At 55.7% G+C, this 22,073-nt stretch overlaps 1 protein-coding gene across 1 annotated transcript; it reads left to right on the top strand.

Annotated features, from left to right (window-relative positions):
* The first annotated feature begins 250 nt into the window (after positions 1-250).
* LOC122899418 (solute carrier family 2, facilitated glucose transporter member 5) lies at positions 251-20,785 on the top strand. The gene is made up of 13 exons (XM_044237100.1): positions 251-415; positions 1,520-1,610; positions 8,057-8,155; positions 8,739-8,899; positions 11,437-11,561; positions 15,041-15,193; positions 17,746-17,871; positions 17,994-18,181; positions 18,288-18,398; positions 18,835-18,936; positions 19,262-19,337; positions 19,811-19,938; positions 20,031-20,785. The coding sequence occupies exons 2-13, from the start codon at positions 1,578-1,580 to the stop codon at positions 20,232-20,234; spliced, it is 1,506 nt and encodes a 501-aa protein (XP_044093035.1). The 5' UTR covers positions 251-415; positions 1,520-1,577; the 3' UTR covers positions 20,235-20,785.
* The last annotated feature ends 1,288 nt before the right edge of the window (positions 20,786-22,073 follow it).

Raw genomic sequence — 22,073 nt, 5'->3', positions numbered from 1 at the left:
GGGCTGGGGAGGTCAGGTGCCGGGCAGGGGGTACCCCCCCACCACCCCTGCCACCTCCCCAAGCACGCCGTCACTCATCACGCAGGAGGCCAGGGGCAGGTGGGCCTGGCCATGACGCAGGGCTGCCAACAGAGGCCACTTCTTTTTGTTTGCACAATCTGTGTCTTTCCCTTCACCCCCTCCCCCTCTCCCCCCACCAAAGTGCATTTTCTTTGGAGAATTCTCCAGAGCTCTCTGAAATGATTGGGAACTTCTGGTCTTGCCAAACCTTCCTTGGGCGTCATGCTGTGACACAGGAAAGGACAGGGAATGAGCTGGTGGGGAAAAATGGCCAGTCCTCCCTCAGGACAGGGACACAGGGGTCCCCAACGCACACACACAGGCTCTTCATCACCCTCCTCACGGTCTCCCGCAGGTAAGACCCTGGTCACAATTCCCAAGCCTGCTACTGATGGAGGAACGGCGCCCAGCACATAGTGGACTCCTGGTTATTTATTTGGGAAAGGATGGGGGTACGCCTGGGTGACTCAGTTGGTTTGAGCATCTGCCTTTGGCTCAGGTCATGCTCTCAGGATTCTGGCTCCTGGCTCAGCAGGGAGGCTGCTTCTCCCTCTGCCTCTGCTGCTTGCCTGCTTGGGCTCTCTCTCTCTCTCTGACAAATAAGTAAAATCTTTAAAAAAAAAAAATGGGGGAAGGAGGGAGAGGAGTGGCTGAATTAATAGATTTACGCCGCAGCAAGTAAAACAAGAAATATATCCCGTAAAGACAAAAGCCTGTGGGCCTTGTGGGACTCTGCTCTGGATTTCGGCCCCTTGCCCCGGGCTGCCCCTGCTTCCCAGGAAGCCCACGCTCCAGCCGCGGCGCGGACACGCGCTGAGCACAGGAGGTGGCGGTGGCCTCGCCTGGCAGACCCGGTGGACCCAGGCCAGCAGCCGTGACTCCCTTACCCTGCCCTGCAGGTAAAGGCATCTGAGCTATTCGCTGCCTTTACAGAAGGGATGATCACAGAGAAAGTCGCATCTTCAGGCCCCTCAGGTCCTCGCAAAGGAAAATAAACTCTCCGAGCTAGTGTGGCGCCGTTATTTGAGGAAAAGCGGGCTCCCAGAGGGACGGGCTGCGGCCTTCCTGGCAGGGACCACTTCCCAGGAGACTCCGGTGACCCTAACCCTTGGCCTCGTGCTATCTGGTACGATATGGGGCCGGTGGCTTTCCAAGTGTTTGTGACAGAAATAACTCCCGCAGTCACTCATCACGAGCCCGACTGGTGGAGGTTCTCGGGGAGCCACGGCCACAGCCCGCCCCATCGGGCAGGCGCTGCCGCCGGTGCTGGGGGGAGGGGGCGCCCGCCGGCTGAGCCAACCCCCAAGCTTTGCATTTAAAAGAAGTGAATGGAGACTCGCACGCACACACCTCGGGGCTCCTGAAAGGGTTATTCAGAGCGGGGCTGGCTGTAAAAATGCTATTGGCTGATCCTTGGCGCGGCCAAAGTACAACCCGACTGTTTTCTCTCTCCATTCAGTGCTTTTGTTATTTTGGCTGAAAGGAAGTCGCAGGCTCTCCCCTCTGGCAAGCCCAAGATGGAGCAGCAGAGCCCCACCAAGAAGGAGGGGGTAAGTGGGCCTCCTGGGGAAGGAGGCAGCGCCGAGCGGCCCGCTGGGGACGGCTGCTCAGCTCTGCTCCCGGGAGGGACGGGCCCGTTGGACGGAACCTTCGAGCTCGCTGTGACAGGGACTAGGAGACGGATTCAGGGACACTTAGATTTTGGAGACTGGCCGGGGATCATTCTCCCCGAACAGCCTTGAAAAGTACCTGCCGCCAAATTGAAGACTGGTCAAGGCTTTTGTTGTCCCCAGTGCCTTACCCAGAAAAGTTGGAGAAGGGCCTCTGCCCTCCCCACCCCACCCGCCCCGGCCCCGCAAAACCCTTGCACGATGTGGGTGAGCTGCTTTCCTTGATTTGTTCTGATGGGGGCTTCGGGACACTGGCATTCGGTTCTGGGCAAGTCCCGCACGCGGCGAGGCCGGCCTGGATGGGGGAGGATGCAGAGAAGACTCAGAACGGACTCGAGCCTCATTCCCATCCGGGAGCAGGGATGCCCGGCCTTTGAGAGGAGAGGCTCCCTTGTTTTCAAGACAAGAGTTTTCCGGCCTCTCCCCTCCTGCCCCACTCCCCTCGCTCAGAGAATTTCGGCTGTCCTTCGAGAGTCTCTTGATTGAGGAGAATTCGGGAAGACAGAGCCCGCGAATTTATCACGAGGAATTCGCATTTTAGGCATTGCGGCGCATCTGCTTGTATTTGTGGAGACAGAGGTACCTGCCCGTGCCGGTGATGCCGGAGCCGGGCGCGGAGGGGAGACCGGTCCACAGACAGGTCGAGAGCACTGTGCGGGTTCAGAGCAGGTGTGGGAGGCGGGAGGTCCTGGTTCTGTTCCTGCTCCATCCTGTTCGAGCTGCGGGAACTTGGGCACGTTGTTTAACTGCTCTGTGCCTCAGCCTTCTCATCTGTAAAATGGGGATAATAACCAGGCCGCCCCCCAGGGCTGCTGGACCAATTACCTGGCCCGTAGTGGGTCCCCCATAAATGTTCCTACTTCTGCTCATCCTTTAGAGCGGGGCCCGAGTGGCATTTGGGGTCCGAGGACTCTTTGCTGTGGGGGCTGGCCTGTGTATTGCAGGCGGTTTAGCAGGCTCCCTGGTCTCTACTGGTTAGAGGCGTTCTTGTGCTGCGAGAATTACGTTTTGAAGGTTACTGAGCCTTCCCATGTGGATCTCGTTTGACTCTTGCAACAACCAAGAGAGATGGGCGTGCTCAGCCATTAAGGCCTCTATCTCATAGAAAAGGGGCTGTGAGTCCTCAAGAACTTAGGGTCTTGGGGACCGCCAGAGGCCCTCATCGGGTCTGTGCCCTCTTTTCAAAGAGGAACGCCCTGGCCAGCTCTGCCCTCAGATGAGGCCGCAGGAGAACAGAAAAGCCTCGCGAGGTGGTCCCTGAAAGGAAGCCACACATCTGGAGAGGATGTGATTAAAATGGTCACATGCTGCAGGTACGGGCTGATTCTAGCTAGATGCCTGCCCCCTGGATTCTCCAAAGAAGGAAGCCCGCGCTCCAAGGGTGGGGGAGGGGTCGGGGGGTGGGGGGTGGAAGCCTCCCCTTCCCGGCTGCCTGAGGCCAGACCTGCCCCTTTGGACAAAAGCCTGGACACGTGCTGGGCTTCCTGGGATGCATGAAAATGAAATGATTCCCGTGGTGGCTACGGGACTATCTGCAGGTTACTGAGGGAAGCCCAGGGGGCATTTTGGAGCCGTGGAAAAGTGGAGGGGCCTGGGAACCCTGCAGAGAGCTGGGGCTGCGTGGGGCTGATGGAGGGGGCTCCGTGGGGCTCTCTGTCCCCCCATTGGCTGTGTGACCATGGCCTCATTGGCCTTTGGGTTCCTCCTATGTAAAGAGAAAAGACCAGAATCTGACCAATGTGCATCAAGGATTTTTCTTCCAAGAAAAAAGGACTTTTGGCCTGAAGGGGGGTAAAAAATGAGCCAAGTGTTTTTAGAAAATGAAGACATAATTTTTGGGGGCGGGGGGGGGGATGTGCCTCCATCAACAGCACACCTAGCGTGATAGGATAAGTAACTTCCCCTCTGGTGTGATCGGTGTTGGTGATGAGAGCCGGGCTCTGTGTAGAACTCACTATAAGCCAAGTGTTTTTCATGTAAGAACTCATTCATTCTTCACCTCAGTCCTGTGAGGGAGGGAGGGCCGTCCCCATTTTACCGGGGAAGGAGCCAAGACAGAAGTTCTGTAACTGGCCCAAGGCCAAACAGCCAGCAGCAGGAGCTAGGATCCGATCCCAGGCCCTTGCGCTGCACCCCCCCCCAAGCTCAAAACCACCAGAGCCACAAGGCAAGACACCTCTCCCGTCCCCCAGCCGCACCTAGGCCTCCCTTTCTGTTTGTGAACTTTGGGATCGAAAGTGACTCGAAGAGTTTATCATTCATAAGAACTAACTTTTCTGGAGATGTTTGAGTTCTCCTGGGAGATAGCGGACAGCGGGAATGGATGTAGGAAACAGATTCCCAAAGGGAGCTGTTTTGGGGCAAAGCTCCCTTCCCAGCAGCCTTAAATCACATCCAGTTGGAAGCCAGGCCCTGAAGGTGGCTTTTTAATGAAGTCTGGAAATGTGTTCGGTGTTCTTTTTTTTTTTAAAGAAATGTGTTCGGTGTTCTTAAACAGGAAGCCCGTTTACTGTGGGCATGAGGAACGTGCAGTTGCTGCCGAAAGCATAGCTGGGTCATGGCTCCCCTTGGCCTCTGAGGAGACACCCCACCCCCTTTCATGTCTGAAGGCCACTTGTCACTTTTACAAGCTGCTGGGAGACCTGGGCCCCTTCCCGCTCATGCCCTACTCCAGCCCAGTACTAGATCTCTTTCCTTGCTGGAAAGCCTGCAAAAAAAAAAAAAAAAAAAAAAAAAAAAGAAACGAAGGAATGGAGGAAGGAAGGAACAAAGGAGAGAGGAAGGGAGGAAGGAAGGAAGGAAAGAAAGAAAAGAGAAAAGAAAAGAAATAGGAAAAGAAAAGAAACTGCGGTTTGCTTTTCCATGCCTTTTAAATATAGTACCTTTCCTGAGAACGTAACTCGGGCACCCGTGGTGGCTACGGGACTATCTGCAGGTTACTGAGGGAAGCCCAGGGGGCATTTTGGAGCCGTGGAAAAGTGGAGGGACCATGTGATTTACCCATGAAAAGTATACAATTTGGATGAAATACACAAATGTACAGTTGTGCAGCCATCAGCATGGGTAAGTTTAGACCATTCTCATCACCCCTAAAAGAACCCTGTGCCCCGTGGCAGTAACCCACATCTCTCCCCAGACCCTGGCGACCACCCAGTTACCGTCTGTGTCTCCCTAGACTTGCCTGTTTCGGACCTTTCTTCACAAAGACCAAGGCAGACAGCAGGGGCTCCTTTGTGACGGGCTGCTTTCACTTAGCATGTTTTCAAGGTCCAGTCACCGTGTGCCGTGCGTGTCAGTCTGTTGTCTTTCCTTTCTGGTCTTTCTCCTTTCCTTTCATTGTCTGGCTACACGGCACCCATTGATACATTCATCAGCTGATCCGTATTTGGATGGTTTCCAGCTCAGGGCTGCTAGGAATAATGATGCCATGAACATTTGCTTTCAAGTGTTTGCATGCACGTGTCTTTCTTTCTCTTGGGGGGACACCTGTGTGTGGGACCGCTGGGTCATACAGTTACTCTGTTTAACTTTGTGAGGACTTGATGGTCCTCAGAGCGAGTGCTTCTGCCCTGGCTCAGCCACGCTCCTCACCCAAGCCCCTGTTCACTTCTGGCTCCTCTTTTTAACCACTTCTGTGGTTTTTTTCCTCTGTAGAGCTCAGTACAGTGATAGTTAAACTATTAAATTATTAGGTTGGGTTTTTTTTTTTTTTAAATGTCCGCCTTCCCCATTGGACCGTGACGTGGAGGGGGCCGATGCTCACCAGACTGTAGCATGGTGTCTGGAATAGAGTCAGGTCTCAGCCACTATTTGTTTAATGAACGAAGGCATTTGGACAGCGTGGTCAGCGAGAACCTACCCAGAATGTCTTTACGGTTTCGACGGAGGGTAACCCCTGACTCCTACGGGTCCAGAGAACGTGCCTGTAGCTTGAATTCAGGGAGGAAGACAAAGCACGGACGTTGAGTTGTACGCTCTGTGCTTGGAGAGTCCGCGGCTGGAGTTCTTCCTCGTATGTTCCCTGCGATCTCCTAAAAGCAGTCGGGTCACCACCGTCTGTCCGTCCGTCCGTGGTGCCTGGCAGTGTCCTGCGATCTGGGGCACCGGGCGGCCCCCCAGAGGGGCTCTGCTAAGGTCTTCAAACCAGAGGACCCACCGGAGTAGAAAGCGGTCAGGAGGGGCCCTGGGCAGTTTGAGTGAAGCCTATTGTGTTTCTAGTTAATCATTTACGTGGAAGAGAATTAGAAGAGGAAAACTTCATCAGTTCCCTTCCTGCCTGCCCGCCTTCCTCCTTCCTCCTTACCCCCTTCCATAAAATCAAGCAGTAGAACCCCCATAGGGGAGGGACTTTGTTTTGTTTTCCCCTGTATCCCCAGCACTTAGAACAATGCGGGCTCCCGAGGGGGCCACCATATGTTGGAGGGAAGGAGGGAGGGAGTGACTGCCCAGAGCACTTCCCCGGGGAGCGAGGGCCGCCCTGTCTTGCATCTGGGGTGAGGGGTGTGTGTGTGCGCGTTCCTTCCTGTGTCCTCCCCACCTTTAGCAAGCACAGGGTAGCATGGCAGCAGCCCGGGAACCCACTTTGTCTCCTGGGCACCAACACTGCCCCCCCACTTTGGTCACCTCCTCCCCATGCTGGCCCCAGGGAATGGTGGGGGCTGAGGAGAGACGGGAAACCAGAGCCCATGCTTCTTACCCCCCTTGCCAGAAACTTCCTGCTGAATGAACCCTTTGTTAATTCCTTTGGTGGAGGGAGGAGAGGGCGAGGTTTCATTTGTGGGGCCTCCTGGCAGGTTTTGCCCCACTGCAGCTTGGATGTTAACCGGCTTGTGCTCTCCGGGGCCCCGGGGACAGGGAAGGGATGTCTGTGGTGTCTCTGCCTCCAGCCTGGCTCCTCAGCTCTGTGCAGAGGCGCTGCTTGGAGGGAGACCCGGGGACCTTGGCAGCCATGAGGGAGCACATGTCCATGGGACGGGGCCTCCGTGGGAGCACGGAGAGGAAGATGCTCCAGGGGCGGCTTCTGAGAGCCACGTCCAGGCCTCGGTCAGTGGATTCACCTCCACAGCTTGACGCTTCCGTGATTCAACCTTGCAACAACTCTGGGGGAGTGGGATCGACCCTCCTTTTAAAGAGGAGGAAACTGAAGATTCTAGCAATTAAGGTAGAAAGCAGCAGCAGGCAGATGTAAGATGAAATCTGTAGATTCTGAGCCCCTGTGTGGCTCAGTCAGTTGAGCGTCTGCCTTCAGCTCAGGTCATGATCCCAGGGTCTTGGGATCGAGTCTCGTGTCAGGCTCCTGGCTCAGCAGGGAACCTGCTTCTCCCTCTCCCTCTGCTGTTCCCCCTCTCTTGTTCTCTCTTTCTTTCTCTCTCTGTCAAATAAATATCTTAAAAAAAAAAAAAAAAGAAATCTGTATTTTCTAGAGAAAAACTTTTTCCACTTTTATTTTTCTCCAGTTTTTCGTGACCTTACTAATGACTTCCCCCTCATCATTAAGTGTTCAGTTTCCTCAGTGTCAAAGGGGAACATGATCATAGAACATGCGTGTTTGAGTCCCCAGAAACCTGTATTTAAATATTTTCTCCTCGTGCCTGTTAAAGCAAAAGTCCAGAGGCTCAAGGAAGTTAATCGTGGCCCTAAAGAAACAGTTAGAATTGGGGTGCTGGGTGGCTCAGTGGGTTAAGCCGCTGCCTTCAGCTCAGGTCATGATCTCAGGGTCCTGGGATCGAGCCCCGCATCGGGCTCTCTGCTCAGCAGGGAGCCTGCTTCCTCCTCTCTCTCTGCCTGCCTCTCTGCCTACTTGTGATCTCTCTCTGTCAAATAAATAAATAAAATCTTTAAAAAAAAAAAAAAAAGAAACAGAATTGTTCACATTTTCTCCTCTTCGATTGTTAGGGGAGGACGTGGGCGCTGCTGGCCGCTGTCCGCAAACACGGGCACGCGGTGGAGTGGTGGGGAAGCATTTCGGACAGAGGTAGAGTGTTGGAGCACGTGAACCTTCGGTGACTTTCCGACCCAGTGGTACTCAGGGGCAGTCGCTTTCCCCGACCAGGCCGACATCTAGCGATGGCTGGAGACACCTGGGGATGGGTGTCCCTACAGTGCATCTGGGACAGCCCCCCAGAGCAGAGAATCATCTAGCCCTTAAATACTTTGGCTCAAGGAACTTTCTACAAGGTGGTAGAGGTAGGTTTTGAGACAGGGAGCAGCTGAAAGACAACAGATCTCCAGATTTGTCTTGCGTCCTTCTAGAAGACTTTGGGGTAAACGTTCCCTCGAACCCCAGCTGCTTCCTATGACCTAAGCCAGGGTTTTTCCTCCCACAGAGGCTGACGCTGGTACTTTCACTGGCGACGCTGATAGCCGCCTTTGGGTCATCTTTCCAGTATGGGTACAACGTGGCCGTCGTTAATTCCCCTGCCGAGGTAAGTCGCTGGGGGTAGTGAGACGCAAACCCTCCACCCCTGCCAGTGGGTTGGGGTTTGGAGCAACTCGTGCCTGGAGGTGGCCTCTGGGGTGGCGGTCCATGCACACTGGGGCACATGGTGGGCCCTCAGGTCACGGGGGAGGGAGATACCCACAAGACACAGCGCAGGCCCGAGGGAGTGACTTGTGGGCACATGGGGGTGAACCGGGTGCCTGGCCTTGGCTTTTCATGGACAGTCAGGCCTGGCTGTTCACCCACAGGCTGGCCTCGGGGGTACGGGGGGGGTGCTCTGGTCATCCCCAGCCTTGTACTCTCCAGAGGAGTCTGGAGGGTCAGAGGTCGTCCAAAGGCCTTGAAGACTGGGGTTAGCTACGTCCTGGGCAGGGTGCCTATCAGGGGCCTTGGCATCTCCCCGCCCCTGCTAGCTTCTCTTCGTACCACTCTGTCCCTCCTCCCTGCCACTCACTGGTGTCGCTGTCTGTGTGCCCAGGTTGTCCCCGGGGGGGCCTGACAGCCCACGGTGTGCTTTCTGCAAAACGGGGTCAAGTTATTTTGGTGCTGTCTTCCGTTTTGTTCTCCAGATCATGAAAGAGTTTTATAACCAGACCTACTACGAGCGCAACAATAACTACATAAACGAGTTTTCCTTGACGTTGCTGTGGTCTGTTTCCGTGTCCATGTTCCCGTTTGGAGGCTTCCTCGGCTCCCTCATGGTCGGCCCTTTGGTGAATAAATTTGGCAGGTAAGGCCAGGTGAATTTCCAGCTCCTGAAATTCCCAGACCCCGACCATTCAAAACCTAAGCCTAAAGCCGAAATCGGTTTTTTTTGTTGGTAAAACTAGGTAATAACTGGTGTGATGATTTCTGTTTTCTTTCTTTTTTTTTTTTTTAAGGTTTTACTTATTTATTTATTTGACAGAGATCACAAGTAGGCAGAGAGACAGGCAGAGAGAGAGGAGGAAGCAGGCTCCCTGCTGAGCAGAGAGTCCGATGCGGGGCTGGATCCCAGGACCCTGGGATCATGACCTGAGCCGAAGGCAGAGGATTTAACCCACTGAGCCACCCAGGCGCCCTGATTTCTGTTTTCTAAAAGGGTCTTAAGAAGACCTGATGTTGACCACGTGGCCGGGGACGGAGGCAGGGTCTAGATGTGGGTGTGGCGGGTCTCGGGCTCTGGGGGCAGGTCCAGAAAGACCAGAATGTACTTTCCAGCTCCGGACTCGCTCCCTCTCTCTGTTCTCCTGCCTTGCAGGTATGTTCCTTACCAAAACCAAAACAGGTTCTCTCCTCCTCTGTGTGTGTGTGTGTGTGTGTGTGTGCGCGCGTGTGTGCGCGCGCATGCGTGTGTGCTTTTAAAGGATTCAAACCCAGGTAAAAGAACCACGATGTCAGTCCCAATGTAGGTCACAGCACAGTGTTCTCGAACTCCGCTTCCCAAACAAACACAAACTAACTGCTCTGTCCTTTTACCTTGGGATCAAGTAATACGCAAAACTGAGCCCAAATTAAATTCCCATGAAACTCTGAAATGGCTGAGATTACTGTCAGGCCTTCCAGGGTGAAACCACATGGTCCCGGGGCAACTCTCACTAGAGGTGTTGTGAACGTCAGGGCCAGAGCTCCTATCTTTGCCCCTAATTCTAGAAGCATTAGAGGTTGTATATTTGATTCCAAAAAAGGTCCTTAAGACATCACACTCTCTCGTGTAAATCCCATGGGCATGAGAAAGCGGCCTTGTTACTCGTGGTATGTAAGAGCTCTTCCCCTCCAGCCCCGTCCCTTGGCGAACGAGCACACAGGCTAGGTGAGGTCAGATCATCTTCTTGGCCACATATCTTGTTAGTTTGAGAGTCAGGGCCAGAACCCAGCGCCCTCTCCAGTACTTTTCAAAAAGAGTCCCAGATTAGAAACATCCAACCTCTGCTTTGGGATCTAAGATTCTGAGGTTTTCCTGGGAGGTTGGTGTTGGACCTGGCAGTTCCCCCTGCCGGCCAGAGCAGCAGTGAGGTCACAGATCTGCAGGCCAGGTCTCCTGGAGTAAAGGACTTGGGTCCACGTTGATCCGTTTGGTCCAGATGAGCAGACAGTTGCTTGCCCAGCTGTCTACTTGAGAACGTGATAAAAATGCTATTCACTTGCTTGTGGTTTCCTTGTATAACCGTAGCAACTAACAGTTTATTGAGGGTTCCTGTGTACCAGGCTCTAGCCTTAGCTTGCGTTTTTAGAGTTTTCAGGGTTTAGTTTTTTTTTTTTTTTTAAGGGTTTTTAGTTCCTCTAGTCCATACAACAGCCCCATCCCCTTTTTCAAAATGGGAAAACAAAACACAGAGGTGCTGTCCCTTAGCCAAGATTATACAGCTGGGAGGAAATTCCATCTCTGGGCCTGTCCAGGCAACACTGTTGTATCAGGCGAGTATCTTCTCGATCTGTTGCTTTATTGCTTAATCACACACATAGTATCTTTTTCATACAAGATGTTTACACGTTCAAGTGGTCAGACTTAAACTCTCATTTACGGTTTTTGCCTTTTGTGTCTGAAGACAGCCTGCCCCACCTGCCTGGAGTCACAAAGATAGTCTTCTGTCATTTAAAAAATAACGTTACAGTGTTGTTTTTCCCAGACAGATGTGGCATTTTAACCCTGAAAGATTTTTCTGTATGCTGTTGAATTCAGTCTGCTAATATTTCATGTACGATTTTTCTATCTTTGTGATACCCATGAGGTTGACTCTATACATTTCTTCTAATGTCCTTACCTGATCTGGTTTCAAGATTCTACTAACATCATGCAAGTTGATGATTTCAAAAACCCTTAAGTGTGGGGCACCTGGGTGGCTCAGTGGGTTAAGCTTCTGCCTTCAGCTCAGGTCATGATCTCAGAGTCCTGGGATTGAGCCCTGCATCAGGCTCTCTGCTCAGCGGGGGACCTGCTTCCCCCTCCACCTCTGCCTGCCTCTCTGTCTACTTGTGATCTCTCTCTCTGTCAAATAAATAAATTAAATCTTAAAAAAAAAAAAAAAAACCCTTAAGTGTATCGTAGTGTTCAGTTCTTTCCCTCTGCTCCCCGTGACCAATGCGCTCTGCACTGTGGTCATCTCCATTGGCTCCCACGGAGACTGTGCCTTGGCCAGGCTGTGCACTTGACCCCTCTCCGCCTTCGATCACAGATGGAAGCAGCAGCAAAGCCCACTGCTGTAACTGGACAGACGCTTGGTGAACATCTGTTAAACGAATGAATGAATCCTCCGCCTGGACTAACTGACATTTCATCCTCTGCAGGAAAGGGACTTTGCTCTTCAACAACATCTTCTCCATTGTACCCGCGATCTTAATGGGGTGCAGCGAGGTCGCCCGGTCGTTCGAGATGATCATTGTGTCCAGACTTTTGGTGGGAATATGTGCAGGTAAATAATGCTGGGCTAAGCTACCGCTCTCGGGGAGGAGGGGCAGGTGCTGGGGTCTGGACCATTCTGGGGCCACTGGAGCACGCAGGTGCAGCAGAAGCTGCTTGTTCCTCCGCCCTGAACTAGAACCCTGGAGGCTACACTGAGTCTCAGGTGCATTCAGGGGCAAGCGTCCCTGTGCCGCTTCCTGCAGAGAGAACCCTTGCATGAAAGAGAGAAATACAGGATCCTGTGCAGAGGTGGGCTTCCATCTGGCCCTTTGTCTGTGTTTTCTCAACAGCAGGTGACCAGTGAGTGGGCGGTGACCCCTGATTAGTGAGCAGCATTTTTTTTTCTAGACAGACTAGTCAGTGTCGTGGGTCATAAAGATAAGGATTGTCTTCTGGAACTTTTGCTTCGCTTATTGATAATGTATGAAAATCAGGCTGCAGTGTCAAACGTGTTTCTGTATTTTTTACTGTTGGTCATAGCTAGGAAAGCATGACAATCTAACGGACAAATCCCTCCTAACGAGGGCAGGAAGGTGAAGTTTGCAAAGGGCTCTTCAGAGGTCCTTTTGCACTCCCTCCTCCCTGGCCCACCTGCTGCGCAGAGTAAGGACTGGCTGGGGTCTCTCGCCTTGCAAACCCTCCAAAGCCACCCTTGAAGTCTGAGCCCCTCCATCATTGCTTCCGATCAGAGAGATGGGGCTAAAACCGTGCTTGCGACCTTCCCCTGACTTGGCATTCTTCTGTAGACTGTAGTTCCCGGGCCTGGGGGTGGGGGGCAAGCGAGATGCCCACTCTCGGAGCCTTGTGCTTTCCGGGTGGGCCCCCGGGGTGAGCACCCCCAAAATGCCGCATCCTGGGCGCCTTGCCAGCAACCCCACACCCGGCCCTGGCAGTGCCAACGTGTCTCATTTTCCCCTTCCAATCACGGGGCTAGGGGTGGACAGATATCTGGGCCGCATGTCAGCAAGCCACTCAGTGGGTACTGGGGACAGTGGGGGACACAGCAAGGGACCTGGAGTCAGGGAAAACGGTGAGGAATTGAGGGGCCGGAAAGAAGAAGAGGAAAATAAGATCCTTGAAGAGAGGAGAGGTCCTGTGGTGGAGAGAGTGATGGGCCCTGGGACAAGCTTCCCTCTGCTTCCACCGCCGAGCCCCGAGGGCGCCTGGCCTGACTCCCCCCGCAGCAGGGCTGGGCTAGTGATTCTGGGAGGCGCTGGCTCTGGGCAGGTGCAGGCAAGCGCTTTTCTGTGGACCATCCAACCCTTTAGGGTTAGTTCCAGTGGGGAGCTATTAGGCTCCAACAGATAACAAATCACAAAACGCCCATCCTTTACTCTTAAAAAAGCAGGACTTTCAAGTCCGCGGGTCTCAGAAGTTTTGGCCTCAGGCCCTTCTTACCCTCTTAAAATCACCGAGGCTCCAAAGAGCTTTTTGCTCATGTGGGTTGTATTGGTCAATATTTATAACTTAGAAGTTGCAGCCAAGGGGCGCCTGGGTGACTCAGCGGGTGAAGCGTCTGCCTTCGGCTTATGATCCCAGCATCCTGGGATCGAGCCCCATGTCCTTGCTCAGAGGGGAGTTTGCTTCTCCCTCTCCCTCTGCTTCTCCCTGCCCTGCTCATGCTCGCTGTCTCTCTCAAATAAATAAATAAAAATCTAAGAAAGAAAGAAAAGATTGCAACCAAGATATGTTCATTTAATTCATTTAAATGGTGACCAGAAGCCCGTTATAAGAGCTATATATGCTAAAACCAGAACACCTAACGAGAAGAAGGGCATTGCTTTGCATTTTTGCAAATCTCTTTAATGTCTGGCTTCTCCAACCTGCTTCTGCATTCCAGTGGCTCTGGTACCACGTCCCATGTAGCCTCTGGAATGCTCCACTGTGTGCTCACGGAGAAAGGAATGAACCAGTGCTATCTCGGCATTCTGAGAACATGCTTTTGATCTCACAGGCCCCCTGAGAAGGTGTCAGGAGTTTCCTAGGTCCTCAGGTCCCATCTGGCTCCCACGTCCTAACCCATTCACGGTGCGTTCTTTCCCGGAGCTCCTGAGATAGTCAGGAAGCTGAGCGAGCCAGCAGCCGGCCGCCCAGACATCCTCAAAAGGAAGGGAATGACCGCTCTGCCAAAGAGGGTACGGGGACAAAGGGGATGCAGGGACAGACAGCGGGACCTGAGACTCGCTGGCTCACTGTCAGTCAGCTCACGCGGCAAGAACGCCAAGTGCTTTCACCAAAGGGATTTCCCAAACGTAAAAGCCACCTTCTCCGACTCGGTCCCACAGGCCCGCTGGGATTGCCCATTGGAGTCACTTTTAAATCAGAGCAGGAATGACTTTCCACCAGCACAAAGGGGACCCTGTCCTTTCACAAACCTCCTGATGTTTGCCTCTTGGACTTTCGTCCCTGTCATGAGAAGTACTTGTTGCTGAGATGTGGGGCTCCCCCCACCCGCCGGGCCCTGACTGGTGACCACGGAGTCCGCCCCTCGAGGGCCCCTGCTTCCTCCCATTCCTCTGGGCACCAGGCCTGCGGGGTCTCCCCATACACATACCCCACCAGACTTCTCAAGGCTGCTGCAAAGACGGCCTCTCTTTGCTCTGACAGCTGGGAAGGGCCAGTGTGAGTAGCAGCGGGCCTCTGCTAAACACCGAGCAGATACCCTTAGGCAGAATCGCCAGGCTTGAACCCTTGGCTCTCAGATGCTCCCTCCTGTCTGGACGTCATCCAGTACCCACACCCTGCCAGCAGCTCCGACCTCCACGCACCGCCACACTGTTCCCTCCACCTCCCTGCGGCCGGAGCCCCCTCAGACCCACGTGTCTCTGAGCCCCAGCCGGACTCCTGACGGGGTGTTCAATACCGGAACTCGTGACTACCCACCCAACCTCCGTGCAAGATTTTCAGCCTCTTGTTGGGCTTCTGGGAGAATTAGATGGGATGATCTATGTGCAAATACTTCCAAGCCCATAAACTCTAAGTCCTACCTGTTCTTCCTTGTTCCAGTAAGACGAGAAAACTAAACGGTGGGTGTTCGGAAGTGGCAGTTGTCCCCCGATATACATTCGCGATTGTGATGCTTGCAGATAGATGGGGTTGGTGGGCAGGGGTCCTGGGCCCCGTCAGAACAGCTTCCCCCAAGGAGCCAGGGGGAGAAGGTGCTAGACCACACCTGGGCTTTTCTTCCCTGGCACCAAGCCAGCTAAGGGCAGCCCAAGGGGTCAGGCCACCTGTGTCCCCTGGCCCTGGCGACGAGTCGAGAAGCAAGGCTGCTTGTCGACAAACTTCCTGGGCTCAGATGATCCTTTCTTCCCTTACCGTTTAAAGGATGAAGAATTAAAAGAGGGGTTTGCTTACTCTCGCCGTTTGGAGATGGAAGTTTCCGCCCAGCTGCTGTGATGGCTGGATAAGAATAGAGAGTGGAGACACAGCTTATCCCTGCCAGACTTAATGTTTCCTGATGGTGTTTTTGCTTCAATCCCCTGCCAGGTCTGTCTTCCAACGTTGTCCCTATGTACCTGGGGGAGCTGGCCCCCAAAAACCTGAGGGGAGCCCTTGGGGTGGTCCCTCAGCTCTTCATCACCGTTGGCATCCTCGTGGCTCAGATCTTCGGTCTCCGGAGCCTCCTGGCCAACAAGGAAGGTAAGGTCCGGCCGCCCCAGACACCAGGCCTCCCTCTGCTGTGACTGGATGCTTCTGCGAGCTGCTCTCCTCTCCAGTCAGCTGGCCGGGCTCACCACGCTGCCCGGCCCCACGGTGCTGGGGCAGTGTTTGCACAGAACGGGCCCTCAGTACATTGGCGGGGACCGTGTAGCTGACATTTCCCAGTCCCTCAGAGGACATGGATGAGGGGCTTTGGAAGGAGCGAGAAGGGAGAGCTGTTGCCAGACTCTCTCCCAGCTTCCTCGCTGGCCGTCCACACAGGGGCTCAGGGCTTAGCGGTGACAGCCACCAGGGCTCCAGGCTGTGTGCTTGAGGTTTCCTGCCGCCGCCTCTCCAGCCTCCCAGCAACGCTGCTGGGGGGGGCCCTGTGATCGTCCCATTTCATAGGCCAGGAAAGGGGGGGTCAGGTGGTGAGCCGCAGGGCTGGCCCCCACCCGAGATCCTGACTGTGAAGCCAGTGACTGCACCTGCTATGTCCCTCCTGGAGAGTCCAGGCCCAGCACATAGTAGGTGCACACTGGTAACTACACTGCTTCTGCATGATACCCCCTTCAGGTCTCAGGGTTCGATCCTCAGAAAGGGAGATTGCCCTTAACAGTTACACCAGCCAGAACATAAAATGTGCTTATTGTGGGCCAGTCCCCAGGTCTTCATATCATTTCCATTCAATCCTCCAAACAACCCTCTAAAGCAGATCCCGGTTTTACACCCATTTTACAGACGCGGAACCTGAGGCACAGAGAGGTTGGGTAATACATCCCTGGCCTCCTTAGGATGTGTGTCCAGGTGGCTTGGGCCGAGGTCCATGTTTAACGGCCACCGTCCCCCTTTCAGTCACCCTTGTAAGGAGCAGGGACCAGGGGTTAAGGGGTGAGTTCCTGTCTCCCAGCGATGGCACGTAAATGATTGGCAGGACCCAGGAAGTCTGCAGAGCCCCAGTGTCCCTGGGATGTGCTTGCTGGTGTGCAGCAGGGAGGGGCCCGTTCTGCCCTGGGAGGGGATCCTCAGAGAGGGCGGAGGGCCTGGGGCAGGGGTGGGGGAGGCAGCAGGACCAGCAGGTCCAGACACGGCCAGGGGGCAGAAATGCAAGAGTTCTTTGTGCATTCGGGGATAAGTGCTGTGCGGACTGCATCTGTCCATCCTTTCTTTCTTTCTTTTTTTTTTTTTTTTTAAGATTTTATTTATTTATCAGAGTGAGAGAGAGGGAGAGAGCGAGCACAGGCAGCCAGAATGGCAGGCAGAGGCAGAGGGAGAAGTAGTCTCCCCGCTGAGCAAGGAGCCCGAGGTGGGACTCGATCCCAGGACGCTGAGATCATGACCTGAGCCGAAGGCAGCTGCTTAACCAACTGAGCCACCCAGGCGTCCATCCTTTCTTGAGACTATTTCACTGGTGGTTCCCTTGCTCTGGGCAGGTGCCTGGAGGGCAGGCAGGTGACAGGTGCTTGAGAGCAAGGCAGGCACCCCAGAAGAGAGTAGCAGTGCAGGGGACGGGCGGGCAAGGCGCAGAGGATGAGAAGGAGTCAGCAGGGCGTCTGGATTTGGCAGTTTGGCGTCTCCAAGAGAGTTTCCGTGGAGGGGGTAGGATGGGGGCTGGAGCCGGACGGCAGTGGCCTAGATCGGAGACCGGTCCACACCTGCTGTTGGCCGTGCTGGGCGATGGAGCCGGGGGCAAGGGAAGGCTGCGTTTACAGGCGTGCGGTGGGGTTGTCCTGGCACCTGCGTCATGACGTCATGTCCGTGTTAATCACCCAAGCAGGGCCTGGCACGCGGAGGTCTGCGTCATCACGGAGTGTGAGCCCTCAGGGAACGGGGCGAGGGGCAGGGTGTTAGCAGCTCCTAGAAGGAGCCCGAACTACTCACTGACTCACCAGAGCAGATTTATTGTGAGAAATAACACAGAGAAGGAAGAGTGCATAAAACACAAACATACGTACGTTTGCTGCACCCGAAATCAAACACCCGTGTTTGGTCTGGACGCAGGTCCAAACTGGAGCCATGCCGGTCAGCCCTCTGCGTGCCCTTGACCCCGGCCTGGCCCCCGCCCTCCCTGTGCTGACATTCATCAGCCCATCCTTGCCTCTCCCCAAAGCTGTTGACCGCGTTTTGCAAAGGCCGAGTCAGTCTTCTGCTTCTGGCCGTCATGCGCACGGTGCGGGGTCCAGCGTCGGCTTCTGCCGCCGGCTCCCGTCGCGTTTGCTTCCTTTCCCGTGCGGTGTAGAATTCTGTTTTGCGACTACACCGCGCTTCATGTATCCGTTCTAGCATCGCAGACATTGGCCTTGTTTGTGGTTTTTCGTTTCTAGGGTCACTGCAGCTCGGACCGGTCCAGTTCAGGTGTTCCGGGGGGCCCGGCAGAGTCCTGGGCACGGGAGGGGGTCCCGTGTCACCAGCTCTGGGTCAGCTCTTAAGGAAACTAGTCTGGGACAGAGCGGCCAGCTGGGGTCCAGAACAGGGGAGTGCGGGGGGGCGGGGACAGAAGGCAGCTGACTTGGCCGGGGAGGGCGCTCACAAGGGCACTGGCTTCCCCGCAGGCTGGCCCATCCTGCTCGGGCTGACCGGGATCCCGGCGGCCCTGCAGCTTCTCCTCTTGCCCTTCTTCCCCGAGAGCCCCCGGTACCTGCTGATTCAAAAGAAGGATGAGGCGGCTGCCAAAAACGGTACGGCTTTACCGGGTGGGGGTGCTTTACTGTGGGGGGGAGGGGCAGGGGATGGAGGCCGCGGTGGCCCAGCTCGGGGAAGTTGGGACCCCCGAGCCCACCCTCCTGCTCCCCTCCCTCAGCGCTGAAGAAGCTGCGGGGCTGGGACGACGTGGGCTCGGAGATGGAGGAGATCCGGCAGGAGGACGAGGCGGAGAAGGCGGCGGGCTTCATCTCGGTGCTCAAGCTGTTCAGCATGAGGTCCCTGCGGTGGCAGGTCATCTCCATCATCATCCTCATGGGCGGCCAGCAGCTGTCGGGGGTGAACGCGGTACGGGGGCTGTGGGGCCGGGGCGGGCGGCCGGTGTCCTCGCGGGGCTCGCCGGATCACGGGTGTTGCCGCGAGGTCCCCACCAGCCTCCGGGGGTCCCTTCCAGATCTACTACTACGCAGACCAGATCTACCTGAGCGCAGGGGTGAACCACCATGACGTCCAGTATGTGACCGTGGGCACCGGGGCCGTCAACGTGCTGATGACCGTCTGTGCCGTGAGTCCCCGACAGCCACCGGCGATGGAGGCATCTGAAGAGTTGGGGGGAGGGGGCCCTAGCTGAGGAAAGAGCTCGATCTGAGGTGCCTGAGGTCCTCGTCTCCCGCCTCTGGGCTTCTGTCAGATGCCAGCGTGTGCACGCCACCCCCAGGATGGAGACCCTGCCCCCTGACTCTGGAAGCTTCCACCGTAGGAAGTGCCTCCTCCCCAGTGTCTGACATTTGGGGCTCTTCCTGTGCCGGGGCAGATGGCACCGCTGGCCTGGGAGGTGTGGCGGCTGCTGGGGGCATAGCCCGCCTGCTTCTCACAGATGCCCCTTCAGAAGGGGGAGTGTGGGGGCTTCCTGTGAAGGTCGCTGTAGGCAGAGGTATGCCCCCCCTTCTCTGGCGGGCCTCCTGGACCTCCCGGCTTGTCCTGTGCCCCCTCCCTTGCAGGTGTTCGTGGTGGAGCTCCTGGGGCGGAGGGTCCTTCTCCTCCTGGGCTTCTCCGTCTGCTTCGCCGCCTGCTGCGTGCTGACGGCCGCTCTGGCCCTGCAGGTGAGGAGGGGGCTTCTGTCCACCCCCTGCACCCTCGCCTGCATCCCAGGGAAGAAGAGCAGAATGACCTTTGAGCAGCCGCACGGAATCAGATGCCTGGGGACCATCGGCCCCCATCGCCCTCCCCACAAAGCAGCTGTAGTGCCCACGGATGGCTGGTTGTCCGGGGGCGTCCGAGGGGGGCTGCCTGGTGGAGGAGCCAGGAGCCTTCCTGTCCCAGCCCCCGGAGAGCCCCTGGCCCTCTGGGGACCAAGGTTCCCGACGTTCCCCATCTCCGGTTGTCCCTGCTCTGCCGGCTGTGATCCCACCTCTTTGCTCCCCACAGGACACGATCTCCTGGATGCCTTACGTCAGCATCGCCTGCGTCATCTGCTACGTGGTCGGACACGCCCTCGGGCCCAGTACGTACCCCAGCGCTGGCTCTATGCTGTGCTGGTCTCCTTTCTTGCACCATCAGCCCTAGAAATCTCTGTTCCCCGGAGAGACTCCTTGGAGGGCGGGACGCAGCCCCAGAATGGCTTCTCTACCTGCCTTCCTGTCGCCAACGGGTTTGGACAGAGCGTAACGAGAGCCAGAGCAGAAAGCAGCCTTGACTGTGTGGGTTGAAACAGGGGCTGTGTGGTTGGCCTAGGGATCCTTATGGGTGGTCACAGGCCCCTTTTCGGGACCTCACGCAGTGTCACCTGTGGTGCCCAATTCCTCCGGTTGACCCTCTCCTCCTGCTTTGCCACCAGCTCAGGAGTTCCCGAGACACGCTGCCCCTTCGGTCCCAATGCCTCAGGCCACCTGACACGGCAGGGGCTCCGGGGCCGTCTGGGCCTGCTCTGCTTCTGGAGAAGACTGCTCTGCCTCCTCTCCCGCTCTGTCCCCACAGGTCCCATCCCCGCGCTGCTCATCACCGAGATCTTCCTGCAGTCCTCCCGGCCGGCCGCCTTCATGGTGGGGGGCAGCGTCCACTGGCTCTCCAACTTCGCCGTGGGCTTGATCTTCCCATTCATCCAAGTGAGTGTGTCCCGGGGGCCCCAGATGTGCAAATCCTCGGCAGTAAGGGGAGAACCTCCTTGAGAAAGTGAACCCCGATCCCCTTCCCCCAGGTGGGCCTCGGACCTTACAGCTTCATCATTTTTGCTGTGATCTGCCTTCTCACCACCATCTACATCTTCCTGGTTGTCCCTGAGACCAAGGGCAAGACATTCATGGAGATCAACCAGATTTTCACCAAGATGAATAAGGTGTCAGAGGTGCACCTGGAGAAGAAGGAACTGAAGGACTTCCCGATCTCTGCTTCGGGGCTGTAACGCAGAAGAGGAGCTGATAAGCGGGTCTGAGTGGAGCGTCCCTCCTGGGCTTTCTTCCTGACTGCCAGGTGTCCGTGAACATCTGAGGACCAGCCCGGCATGGAACGCAGGCCCCACTGGGCCCGTCCAGAGGGCTTCTGCGTTGTCTCTCTCCACACTGACCCACCACCAACCCCAGCTCGCAGTAAGCAGGCGCCCCTCACCGAGCTGGGTTCGCCATTGGGTGGCCCCTGGTCACACCAGCTCTTAGGACCAAAGTCATTACTGGGGCAGCAGGATGGAAGGAACCCCATCTGCCAGAGGAACGAACTCTTCTGCAGTCCCGCGGGTCTGCTCGGGACCGGAGGCAGCCTTCCTCCTGCTGTATCCATCTCCAGAAGCACCAGTCCTGGAAAGTGTAATGTCCTGTGTAATGACGTCTAAGAAGCTGGGACAGGTTCTCGCGGGGACTTTACTGGAGTTGAGGATTGTTAATCGTGAATTATATTGCTGGAGGACGATGGCATGGCCTCTGTGTGCTCAATAAAACACGTATGATCACTTCTCACCAACACCTGCTTCTTTCCTGTGGGGAGTCTGTGCCGAAGCATCATAGCCGCTCCAGGGTACGGGTCTGTCCCGGGATTCTGGGATCCCAGTGCCTGGACAGGGCCTGGCATGGAGGAGGCCCAGAGACAGTATTTGCTGGAGGAAGGGGAGCAGCGAGAGCTGAGGCGGTCGGAGAGTTGTGATCTTTTAAAATTTTGGGTCCGGGCTCCTCTGCTTGCCTTCAGCTGCATAGTGAACACCAAGGGGCCCTGAAAGTGAGACCGGGAAGGGGGCCCAGGAGAAGGAGGGTTGCCTCCCCTCCCTGACCCCCGAACATACAGCAGAGCTGGAGGCTTTTGTTAGACACGCGTGTGTGTGTGTGTGTGTGTGTGTGTGAGACAGGATGCGAGATCTGCTCCCCGGTGTGAGGGAGGCAGAGCCAGGGGCCGTGTTGGACAGAGGTGGGATTGAGGAGCAGCCTTTGTCAGGGTAGAATGGGGATCCCACTGGTGATGATTTAAATAACTCAAAAGAGTAGCGAGGGCCCAGCACCCCTGCCAGGGTTGGACCACCCTTGACCTCCTGTTGCAGGGGCCTGCCGTGCCGAAGGGGCCCGGGAAGCAGCCGCACACGCAGGAGCTCTCAACATAGGAGCCGTCCAGCCGGGATGTCAGGATCCAGGAGGTGGGAGCTCCTGTCCTTGGTTCTGCCGCTTGGTGATGGCTCTTTGCCGGGCTTTCCTGCACATTAGTTTCCTCTTCTGTTAAACAGAGCTAATAATAAGTATCTCCCATGGTTACGAGGATGAAGGAACACATTCGTGGTGTTTAGATCAGCGGCTGGCATGTATTACGCACTTAGTTATTTTTAAGAGCTTGAGAATGAGCATCGATCTTGAGGACAAATAAAGCCACAGGTACGAATGCAGTGAGAAGCCACTATCCATGCATAACTGGGATTAAGCAATGAAATCCATGGATGCCAGGTGGTGGGAAGCTTCTCAATGCTGCAGATAAGCCAAGACACGGAGCCCAGGATAATCCACATGGCCCTAGATGAGGGTCGGAGATCCTGGCGTGAGCTCACATCAGCTTAATACAAACACAGACAGCTACCTACAGAAACAGGCTACCTGAGGGCTCAGTTGGTGAAGCATTGGACTCTTGATTTGGACTCAGGTCATGATCTCCGGGTCATTGGATCGAGCCCCACATCAAGAGCCTGCTTAAGATTCTCTCCTCCCGGGGGGGCCCCTGAGGGGCCCAGTGGGTGAAAGCCTCTGCCTTCAGCTCAGGTCATGATCTCAGGGTC

Source organism: Neovison vison, chromosome 2 (assembly GCF_020171115.1).
Source record: "Neovison vison isolate M4711 chromosome 2, ASM_NN_V1, whole genome shotgun sequence".
NCBI lineage: Eukaryota > Metazoa > Chordata > Mammalia > Carnivora > Mustelidae > Neogale > Neogale vison.
This window is presented reverse-complemented; position numbering and strand designations above follow the sequence as displayed.